The 12,269-nt window shown below is 38.5% G+C and overlaps 2 protein-coding genes across 2 annotated transcripts in view; both read left to right on the top strand.

Annotated features, from left to right (window-relative positions):
- The window catches only part of LOC308102580 (E3 ubiquitin-protein ligase TRIM35-like), a gene marked incomplete at its 5' end in the record, with an annotated part of 614,451 nt that overhangs the window by 76,125 nt on the left and 526,057 nt on the right, over positions 1–12,269 (top strand). The gene's annotated exons all lie outside the window — the stretch shown is intronic.
- On the top strand, positions 7,929–10,272 carry LOC308103903 (putative ATP-dependent DNA helicase RecS; the record flags this gene model as incomplete). Its single annotated transcript, XM_080454112.1, has 2 exons — positions 7,929–8,428; positions 9,081–10,272. The coding sequence occupies exons 1-2, from the start codon at positions 7,938–7,940 to the stop codon at positions 10,270–10,272; spliced, it is 1,683 nt and encodes a 560-aa protein (XP_080310238.1). The 5' UTR covers positions 7,929–7,937.

The following is a 12,269-nucleotide window of genomic DNA, read 5'->3' as shown; positions in this document are numbered from 1 at the left end:
GGAAGAGTTAAATGCTCTTCATGAACTGTATATCCAGCCTACTTGTATTTTAAATCCTGTCAAATGGGACAATGCAAACGCTTTAAATAAATAACATTTTACAGACTTGTGCATTTTTTTGGGGGGGGGGCCCTACATATTATACATTCCTATAGCCTTAAGATCAGGACGGAGTAAAAATTGAGTAAAAATATAATATTTGCCTCTGAGATGTAGTGGAGTAGAAGTAAGTATTGAAAATTGGAAATACTCCAGTAAAGTAAAAATACCTCAAAATTAAGTACAGTACTTAATGTACTCAATGACTTTACACCACTGGTTAGTATATCTGTTGCTATGTTTTAACCTCATGTGTATATATCTGTTACATTCATTTCATCTGCCTCATAACATTGCCTCATTTCATATCTGACCTACTTTTATGTGTATATATTTAACTCGTATCAGGACTATTTGAATGTTTTCTTGTTCTTTCTTTCTATTTCTATTCTTCTTCCCTTTCCTGGAAAATATAACATAATTCCACCTGCTGTGTTTCACCTGTAAACCAGGCTGTGATGTGACATTAAAGTTTACGTTAAAGTTCTACACCAAATCTACAAGGCCACAAATAGCTGATCTACAAGCTCACAACTGGTCGCGTTTTGAGCAGATATACAAGGTCCACACGTGCTGTAGAGCTTGTAGATCTGCTGTTTTATTTCATTTGATGTCAATGGGATTGTGAACCCAGCTAAGAGAAGCCAGAGGGAAGATTGACAGGAGAGACTCTTCATCACAACATGAAAACCTGAAGAGAATGAAGTAAAAGTATCAATACTGCAATGTAGAAATAGTCTGTTAGAAGTAAAAGGCCTGTGTTCAAAATGTTACTTGAGTAAAAGTATTGGCATCTAAAAAGTAAGTAAAAGTAAAAGTACTAACATGTTTGAAAATAGCAGATCTACAAGCTCACAACGCGTCGCGAGCTTGTATATCTGCTATTTTCAAATAGCTTATGTATAAAATAGGGCTAAAGTGGTTAATGTATGTTTTATAATATCATACTTTATATCTGAAAAGTAACTAGTAACTAAAGTTTTCAAACAATTGTAGTGGAGTAAAAGCACTATTTACCTCTGAGATGTAGTGGAGTATAAGTAAAAGTATTGGAAATTGGAAATACTCAACACCTCAAAATTATACTTAAGTACAGTACTTAAGTAAATGTACTTTAATTTTCCACCACTACGGCTATTGATAGTAGAGCATAATATCTATGCCCTACTTGGAAGTGAGTTTTTTTTTTTAAAGAAAATAGTATTTGATTTTATGAGTGTGGCCACAGATATTATCATAATGTAGTGGTTATTGGAACATAGTCTAAACCCACATTTATATTCATCAAACATATCCACTTAATTAAAGAAAAATATAATAAAAGTGCATTCCTCAGATGATGATTATAAATGGTTTGTTTTTAACTCTTTATTGTCCTAAAATACAGATTTGTAACAGAGCATGTTAATATTACAACACCAACAAGTAAAACAACAAGTTAGTCATTTCATATCACAGTCACATTCTAATGTAAAGCAACACACCTGTCTGGTAGAGAGGTACAGGCTGCCCTCTAGTGGCACAAAACTAAAACTACAACCTCAGTGATCAGTGAGGAAAAAGGTTTAAACTCTATAATCTATAAGGAAACAACCAATAAATAATTTGTTTTGTTTTGTTTGTTTATTTTTTGTTCCTTAGGAGAGGGACTTTCAGTGTACAATTGAAACGTTGTTCTCAAACTTTTTCATTCCAAGGAGGACCCCCAAATTGGTATTTTCCCCCATCGGAAAGTGTTTTGGCACCCCCCCCCCCCCCCAGAAGATTTGTGTTCAAAAAGTATTAAAAAATGTGACTCATAACCCTCCTTCAAAACCGCCATAAAAGAGCTCCTGTCTGCAATTTGCAACTGGTCCAACTAGTCCGCTAAGCCGTAGCCGTTGAATCTCAAAGTGGGGTCCGGGGACCCCCAGGGGTCCTTGGGGGGGTTCCAGGGGGTCCCCAGCAAAATGTGTTAACACAGCATGACAATCATTTTAACCACTTTAACCTTTTATACTTTGGTTATAGATATACAAGCTCATAGCTTGTAGTATATTAAAAGTATTCAATCCATTAGTGTTGAATTCGTCGACTAAAACTATGACAGAAAATGTTGGTAGTCTACCATTTTTCACTGACGGAAACTAAATGAAACCTGAATAAAAAACTAAGCTATGATGATTAAAACTATGACTAAATATGTTGACAATTTTGTCAACAAATACAAACTAGACTAAAATGTTAGTGTGGGGAAGAGATCCAGTAGATCTAAACTAAGGACAAGTAATTGTATGTTTAGTTGCACTCGGGTGTTGCACTCTGAAAATTGTGTTCGCGTTGTGAGCATATAAAATATATAAACATATTTTTCATTATAATGTAAAAACATTACTATACAGTGTATATAGAGCCTGTATATAGATGTATATACAGACTGTTCCCCCCGGATATGGACCCTTTTTTCTGCTGGTTGCTATGGCTACATACGACACAATATAACTACTAGCACATTTGCAGTGTGTAGTACTCTTTCCATTGAGACATTTCACAATATACCAGCCCTGTGTGTGCTGATCTGATGATCTGATCTGATGATAACGATCATGATCTGATCTGACACACACGCACACGCACACGCACAGGCACAGGCACAGGCACAGGCACAGGCACAGGCACAGGCAGAGGCAGACGCTCACTCTCACTCTTCTCCTTTTCATTGGCCAGCGCCAGCTGTCATTCTACGCTCCTGGGACATGATTGGACCGTCAAGCCGGCCCCCGTCATACAGTGCAAAAGGCGCTAATTTGATATAATATCATCGTTTTTTCATTTGTCATCAATAACCGATATACAACTAAGATCATTAACTGAGACGCTCGCTGTGATGACAGATCACAACTATGTAGCTGCAGCATCCTCTGCTTATTAGTTTGTTTTCAAGGATATTATGGTAATAGGTATAGGCTAATGCTGGACTTTAATAGCCTACGTTAGGCAACAAATGTTGTACGTTTTTATTTTGAACTGCACTTCCATACATATTTTTTCTATAATGGCCTACTATTTGCAGGCTGTCAGTGGACCCTATCAGCAATGATGGAGCTTCCTGTGCCCCTAATGCAAAAAAAGCACGGTAACATACCACACCAGACATCTCCAAGATTAGTCAACTGGTTTATTTTGAATAAGAGTTGCCTGGCTGTGATGCTTGCTTGTTGTAATTATTTCAGAATGGTGTGCTCAGGAGCAATAGGGGAGAACCTGGATAGTTATCCTCAGTTGAAGGTAATGTGATAAGCAGGCCAGGGCTATATTTGAATGAAGCCTTCATTAGCAAACCCATCAACCAAATATCATGCACAAACCTATCAATCAAATATTACAGTACTTTGATGCTGATGATGGCTGTATAACTGAAACATACCGTAGGCACATTGAAGGTGATGATAGCTGTATAACTGAAACATACCGTAGGCACATTGAAGGTGATGATAGCTGTATAACTGAAACATACCGTAGGCACATTGAAGGTGATGATGGCTGTATAACTGAAACATACCGTAGGCACATTGAAGGTGATGATAGCTGTATAACTGAAACATACCGTAGGCACATTGAAGGTGACGATGGCTGTATAACTGAAACATACCGTAGGCACATTGAAGGTGATGATGGCTGTATAACTGAAACATACCGTAGGCACATTGAAGGTGGGCTATAATGATAAAGACACAATAACTTATTTCCAAGCTTGCTACTTTCCAGATTTTGTAATCACAATGTTCTGTTTTAAATGTTGAGAAGCTCCAGCCTCTAGGCCTACCTGTCTATGTATGCTAATTAAATCTAATCTAAATCCATCTTCAATTTATAGAGTGACCTACCCCCTGACTACATGTACCATGTGTGTCACTTCCAAGAGGTTGCTCCAGAATGTATTGCTCGTCAACGTTTCATCAGGACATATAGATCATATATGTCATATATGATACATATATATCATATATGATACATATATATCATATATGAAGCCTGAACAGACCGAAACGTTGACGAGCAATACATTCTGGAGCTTTGTGCAACTACCAGTGTGCAGATTTTATTCTTTTTCTATTATACTTTGTTTGTCTAAGCACCTGGACCAACGGATGTGCGTGCACTACCTTTTTCATACTTCCAAGAGGTACCATCAGCTTTTAGGGATCACACAGCTTTTGAAGCACTCATCAGAGTCCAAATTAAAACAGTGGACGAAGCAAAATGAAGGCATCCAAGCAGTCAGGGGTGATATTGAGAGAGTTGAGTTCACCAAACCCCCAAAGGGGAAACGTCTTTTGTACAAGGTAATAAACAATTACATTTTTGAAAGTAATTACTAATCATTGTTTTGTTTTTTCATAATTTTTTTCCATTATTGTGGCTTTGAACACCGTTGTTTTGAAATGACAAAAAGTTAACATTGGCAGAGCTCAAGGAAACCGCAGTGTTCAAATAACTATAAAATAACTGAAATGTAATAAACTATAATTTGAATGTCATATTTTGTTTAGGCTACATACAGGTGTCATCATCTTATTCATACACAGTCTCTCACAGCAAATTTGAGAAGGTCTTCTAAAAACACCGGCTGTGAGGCAAAAATGTGTTTGACTCTAAAGAAGTGCCAAAGAGCAAATGGGGAAATTAGCAAGTGAGTTGAAATGAATGGAAGCTTACCCAGTGAATGATGATACCACCGCAAACTTTGCATAATATGGATACACAATATTGTTGACAGGAGTCAAGACCCACACCTGCCAGACAGTGACCTCCCCCTTGAAGTTAGAATTCACAACATGCACAACCATGACCTGTTCATTGCGGAGGCCCTCGAACACAGAGATGTGGGAGAGAATGCCATTGAGATTCTCAACAAACCTTTTGACAGTGGCCACTCCGCTACATCTGCACTAAGTGTGTTAAAGCACGATCTCCAAATCCAGTATGGAGAGAGGTACCCCTATGTCTCAGCCAACCGGGAGATCTGCCCAGACCACAACTTTGTACAAAGGTGGCTAACATTTCTTTTTAAAGGAAGATCATGTTCAATCATGTTTTTGCTACAGCATTTTAACTTGGGTCAACAGTGTAGGGTATTAGTTAACTATTTTTTATTATGTATGGCCCTAACTGAAGGCTTTCATAGTCCATCAGCCAATTCAAAAGAAAAAAGAAATCTAAATCTGTCTATAAGTTCACCAAAAATGTATTTGGTGGACAATAACTCTTACAGACTACAACTAGTTCAAAATGCGGCAGCCAAAGTTTTAACTAAAACTAAGATGAGAGAACATATTACTCCAGTTTTAGCATCTCTACATTGGCTCCCTGTTGTTTTTAGGATTGATTTTAAATTTATTTTACTTGTTTATAAAGCTCTCAATGGTCTGGCACCTTCCTACCTCTATGACCTCCTCCCTAAATACGTTCCAAACCGCCCCCTCAGGTCTTCTAGTGCAGGCCTACTCGAAGTGCCTGAAATGTCATATAAAAAACACGGCGAAGCAGCATTCTGCTTCTACGGTCCGACGGCTTGGAATAAACTCCCATTACACATGAGCAGTGGTGGAAAAAGTACTCAAATTCTTTACTTAAGTAAAAGTACCAATACTGCAATATAAAAATACTCTGTTACAAGTAAAAGTCCAGAATTAAAAAATTACTTGAGTAAAAGTGCAAAAGTATTGGCATCAAAATGTACTTAAAGTACCAAAAGTAAAAGTACTAAATATTTGAAAATAGCAGATCTACAAGCTCACAACGCGTCGCATCGCGACGCGTTGTGAGCTTGTAGATCGGCTATTTTCAAATAGCCTAGGTATAAAATAGGGCTAAAGTGGTTCATGTATGTTTCATAATATCATAATTTATATATGAAAAGTAACTAGTAACTAAAGTTTTCAAATAATTGTAGTGGAGCAAAAGTACAATATTTGCCTCTGAGATGTAGTGGAGTAGAAGTAAAAGTATTGGAAATTGGAAATACTCAAGTACAAATACCTCAACATTGTACTTAAGTACAGTACTTAAGTAAATGTACTTAGTTACTTTCCACCACTGCACATGAGACAGGCACCCTCTGTGGACAGTCTTAAAGCACAGCTCAAGACATATTTCTTCACTCTTGCTTTTAGTTGATTTTTTCTCTTCTAAATCTCTGTGTTGTTATTCATGTCTTTACTGTTTTGCTCACTGCCTGTCATGTATTGTTTTAGCCATTAATTTTATGCCAGTGTTTTTTGCCACTGTTTTATTGTGTATTTCATACATTTTTTTTGTTTGTTTTTGTTTTGTTCTGTAAAGCCCTTTGCGCTGCATTTATGTCATGAAAGGTTATTATTATTATTATTACAAAAAAAGAATATCCAAGACAATATCCTACACTGTAATACTGTAGCCTACATATTGTTTTGCGTTTTACTTACAAGCAAAGGTGTGTAATTTATAGTTCAAATCACTATTATGTATTAATGACTTAATGTTATCATTTTTTGTCCAGACTGTACCAAAATGTATCCAACGCAGAGTATGGGGCACAACATGGCCCATCCATGTTGGAAGCCTTAGCACGTCAGGTTGAGGACTACAACATCAAGTGTGCAGATATTTTTGCAAAGATGGTTACTTCCACTTCAGGAGCTCCACTCTTAGCCATATGCTCCCCACTAATGAAGCGTGTTCACAAAATGAAGCACAGTGGAGAGCTCTGCTTTATTGATTCCTCTGGAAACATGGACAGGGAGAACTGTAGAGTATTCCTCCTGCTCACTCACAGCTGTGCTGGTGGTCTCCCCCTGGGATCCTTATGACACAGTCTGAGAACCAAGCTACCATCGTGGAAGGCCTGGAGCTCCTCAAAGAGCTTGTCGGAAAGGATGGTTTTGCTGGAAATGGGCAGGCAGGACCTTCTGTGTTCCTCACAGATGACTGTAGTGCAGAAAGGGGAGCTCTCAAAAAGGTGTTTCCAGCGGCCACACTTCTTCTCTGCTCATTCCACCTCCTTCAGGCAGTTTGGAGGTGGCTTTGGAAAAAGGAGAGCAGTGTGGGAAAAGGACACAGACAGTTATCAAAGACATGCTGTACAGCAAGGACATCACAAATGTTGAAAGGCTCTATGTGCAGGCCAGGTCAAATCCAGTTGCTGAGTGGTTAGTGTGCACTTTGGAGACAGGCAAGCAGGTTAACTGATGATGAAGGTGCTTAGTGAGACAAATCTGGTGCTTAGTTGAGACAGATCTTCATTTCAGAATACTTTATTGATCCCCAAGGGAAATTGTATATCTTAAATATGTAAAATATGTGCATTAACCAAATATATATCAGAAACATTTGATACAGATACATAGATGTACTCTATAATTGATATTCCCTTTTGTGTCCATTCCAGGTACAAGAACTACATGGACTATTTGGAGAAGCTGTACTCCCGGAGGGACTGCTGGGCTCTCAGTTTCAGAGAGAAGTTGTACACCAGGGGCAACAACACAAACAACTACGCAGAGGCTGCAATGCCTGTCCTCAAGGACAACATTTTGCAGAGAAGAAAAGCCTTCAACCCTTCACAACTATTTGACCTCCTCACCTCAAGACTGGACACCTATTATGAGGCAAGGATCACAGATGTTGCTCTTGGTCGCTGGGAGGCACAGCGCTCACGCTTTCTTGCTCTGGACACCACGCTGGGCAAGACCTGCGGTGTTGAGTGTCTACCGGAAGTTGTCGATTTTTGGCGGAAGTAGTGGGGAGAACGGAAGTTGCGTAACGCTGTGCAGGTCTATTTACCTCCCCTGGAGAAACAAACCAAAATAATCAGAAAAATGGATTTTGAGGACAGTTTCAACAAAACAATCACAGAAGTTTGTGAAGTGCACAAGATTCCCTCTTTTAAACCACTACAACGGCTTTGTCTCAAGAATTTACTGCTTGACCGGGACGTTCTAGCTTGTTTACCGACAGGTTTTGGTAAAAGTTTGGTTTTCCAAACATGGGCTACGGCATGCAGGATTCTCTCGAATGTTCACGGATTTTCTAAATGGCCTGAAGAGCCAATTGTTTTAGTGGTTTGTCCGCTACTGTCTATTATCGAGGATCAGATACGGTCTCTCGATAGTATAGGGATATCAGCAGCATGTGCTGGAGAAAGCCCAGAAGTGGACTACCAAATTGAACAGGGTAAATATCCCTTTGTTTTCGGGTCGCCGGAGACGCTCGTGGGGAATAAAAGCTGGAGAAAAGTGCTTCAAACCCCAATATTCCAGCAGCGGTTGGTTGGAATTGCTGTAGACGAAGTACACACAGTGATCCAATGGTAAGTGAAATGATCAGATTTTTGAAAAATACAATGTTTCAAATGATTTAGTATTATGTTTTTCTTTTATTATTTTTGTTATTTCTGTTATTAATATTTCAGAAAAAATACGTGATGTGTAGCATGTGTTTTAGTGTCATACTTGACATGCAAATTAGATTACTGGTATACATCTTTCTTCACTTAATTTATATAAGAACAAATAGTAGGATGTTCTGATTGACCAGATCACAGAATGTCACATTCATTATCACACATTCATTCTATTTTGTATGGTCTATTTTTGTCTATTCCCTATTTGCTTGGTTGCACTATGGATTTGACACCCTTTATAATCAAAAAGTCTGTCAACAATATTGGCTAATCATTAGCAGTAATCTTGACATGTATAATCAGGTATTTCAATTATGTTGTAGTGTTTTTTAATATACTGCAATCATGTTATTTGTAAATTCTATATATTCATATTTTGTTTTCAAATCATGTTCTATTAATGTTGTTATACATAGGTAGAGGCGTCATATAAGCCCTTTGGGCTTCTTGCCTCTTCCTGGCACTTTATTTTTTTATTTGTGTACTGTTTTTTTGTACTGTTTTTACATTTTGTGCTAAATAAATCAAATCAAAGCTTAATATTTCTCTTTTCAAACAGGGGTGAGGGAGGAAAACGTTCTGCTCCATTCCGAAAGTGGTGTGGCCTGGTTGGGGAACTTCGCTCCATCATTCCAAAGTCTGTGCCAGTACTTGCAGTGACTGCTACAGCATCAAAGGAGACCAGACAGGACATCATCAAGCACATAGGACTGATTAACTGTGTAGAGATTGTCCAGTCTCCAGATCGAGCCAATATCCGGTTGGCATCAAAGAAGGTGGATTCAGATCCAGTCAAGACATTCGCATGGCTGTGCAAAGAACTGGAGCTGAAGGGAACCAGCACAGAGAAGGTCTTAATATACTGCAACAGCATTTCTGACTGCTCTCTGCTCTACGAAGATGTCTTCAAACAGACACTTGGGAGTAAGTTCCGTCACCCAGAGGGTGCAGAAGACATTTCAGGCAATAGACTGGTAGACATGTTCCACTCAGAGACGCCAGAGGATGTAAAGGCAGACATTTGTAACTCCTTGAAAGTCCCCTCATCAACTCTAAGAGTGGTTCTCGCCACTTCTGCCTTGGGTATGGGTGTGGATTTTACAAGACTTAATATGGTGATAAACTATGGGCCACCAAGGGACACAGAGGCTTACATGCAGGCCTTGGGTAGAGCTGGCAGGGATGGATCAAATGCTCACTCGTTAATTTTGTACCATGGTCGACAGTTAGTGGGTGTTTCTGACCAGATGCGAGATTACTTGTCAGATAAAGACACCTGCCGTCGGGCAAAATTGATGCATCTCTTTGATGGAGAGAAAATCAATGTCATTTCCCCTAGTCATTCGTGCTGTGACTTCTGTGCTTCCTCATGTGAATGCAATCCCACGTGTGATGGACAACCCAGCCAGATTGAAAAGTTTGCAGGAGAGAAGCTAGATAGCAGACAGAGAACTGTTAGTGAGAGGCAAAAGCTATTATTGAGCGCAAAGTTAGAGGATATCGGAGATGACTTGATACTACAAGGGTTTCGCGGTGGGTTGGCTGTGTACAGCACTGCCACTGTGAACCTAACAGATGACACACACGCTAATTTGATCCAAGAGGTCATTGAGAGAAGTGATTGTCTGTTCACATTGCAGGACATCTTTACCAATGTTTCAGTAAGCACCATACAGCAGGCTCAAACCATTTTAAAGGTTCTTGGTGAAATCTTTCAAGACCTATCGGTAGATGAGTACAGGGATGACTGACATTTGTATGATGGTTGGCTGATTTTTTGGCATGATGGGTGACTGACATTTGTATAAGCATTTTCGCCCTGAAAAAAAAAACATTTCTAAACACCATTCACCCCTGCAATAAAGGTGCAGACTTAATGAGTGTCTGTCTTATCAAGTGGCAAAGTCATATTTGTCATTATGTCCTTTACTGGTGAGCACCAGAGCCCTTCTGCTAAGAAATAGTGCTGACTCTTGTAGGACTACACTCTTGTACTTAATTTGATACCGTTATTTGTCTGTAACAAATATGGCATGTCAGTTGACATGTCCTACATATGGTGGAAACCCATTATTTTGTAACACTCACTTGTACAATTTCACTTGATTAATGTTTTTTTTTACTCACTTTTTAATTCACTTTGTGAATTTAATGTGGAAAATGCTGTTAGAATCGATCAATGGTTCTCAAATGTTTTCAGGAGGAGGATCCGATCCCCAAATTGATAATCATTTTGCTGTGTACCCCCATTTGAAAATATTTGTTGACACAGCCCATAACACAAGATTTGACATTCTAAATGTGCTAATTAACCCCCAAAAGGAATATTAGTCTCAATATTGTCTTTCCTTCAAAGCCTTTTGATAGACATGAATATTCTACATCATAACTCAAGTGTAGGCCTAATAAGCCCATTTCACTACAGCCATCTCGCAGCACATTTGTCACAACACAACAATTTGAACAGTTTTGGAATGGTGGGTAGATGCATTCTGACAAGTGGCATTTGTGTTCTTGTGCTTCAGGTTGGCTTTCACTTCTTGGAGTTGTTACTGGGAAAAGTGTATTTATGTCATTCATAACATACCTGTTGAATATATTACCAAGTTGAGTGTCAAACCATTGCTGTTTCTCTAAGTGCTGATGTGCCCTTTTTATCACCAAATAAATTCATTTGAATGGGATTGAGACAATGGATTTCACAAGATACTTGTCACAGAAGATGCTTCTTAGAAGTCTGTTCACTTCACTTGATATTCTTTTTAATACTGTAAAAATTCAACTTCAATATAGTTATAGATACATGTCCTCAGGAATTATAACACTTTAGGCCTGTTAAATTAACACACTTAGTGTAGGGATATCTGGATATGCCATGCTGTAACAGGTGAAAGCTTTTTGGAATATTATGCATGAAATGATTATACATGAACTACTTCCAATAGGTTCTTTTATTAAAAACAGGCAGTGGTAGACAGTAACAGTAGATTTACTTGAGCACTTTACATTTTTGATCTATACTTTGTGTATTTGAAAACCTTCACTTCACTCCACTACATTTAAAAGAGAAAATGTGCTTTGGAAAAGTTCAATTTATAGTGGGAAAAAAGCTGATTTACAAGCTGAACATCAGCAACATGCTGTGAGCTTAAAGATAGGCCATTCTATATTATAATTGGTTTAAGGGAGGGTACTGATACTGAACAATCTGAACACTCTTAATACTGGCCAAATTAAGCCTACTGGTGTCATGACATTCCCAATGCAGCTACGCCCAAATATGGAGTCCAGGGGTCCAGGGGTGCCGTAGAATGCTGTGAAAATATTTGGAATGAATCAATATCACTTTCAGTAATGGACCCACTTAGACACTATACTAAAACTAGCCTGACTTGCGCTGTACTTGGTGTGTGTGTGTCCCCTACACCAAATGTCTTGGCGAAAAATAGCAGCTGTGAGCTTGTAGGTCAGCTATTTTTGGCAAAGTTTCCCCCAAGAAAAGGGATGCTGGGGTTCAAGTGGTTAAACGTATACGGTTAAAAGTAAGAAATTATTTTCAACCCATCTTAATTTGAAACAGATTATACTTTCAAGTGTTTCTTGTTCCTGCATCTTCGGGAGAAAGGTTAACATATTTACATATATATATATATTTTTTTTTTCAATAAGCTATGTCATTCAGGGGTACCATGGATGAAAGTTATTTACAGGGGTCGAAAAAGTTTGAGAATCACTGGTCTAACCTCAA

This window comes from Gymnoscopelus braueri (assembly GCF_963280865.1).
Source record: "Gymnoscopelus braueri genome assembly, chromosome: 16".
In the NCBI taxonomy this organism is placed as follows: Eukaryota; Metazoa; Chordata; class Actinopteri; order Myctophiformes; family Myctophidae; genus Gymnoscopelus; species Gymnoscopelus braueri.
The sequence above is the reverse complement of the archived record's forward strand: the minus strand, read 5'-3'. Positions and strand labels throughout refer to the sequence as shown.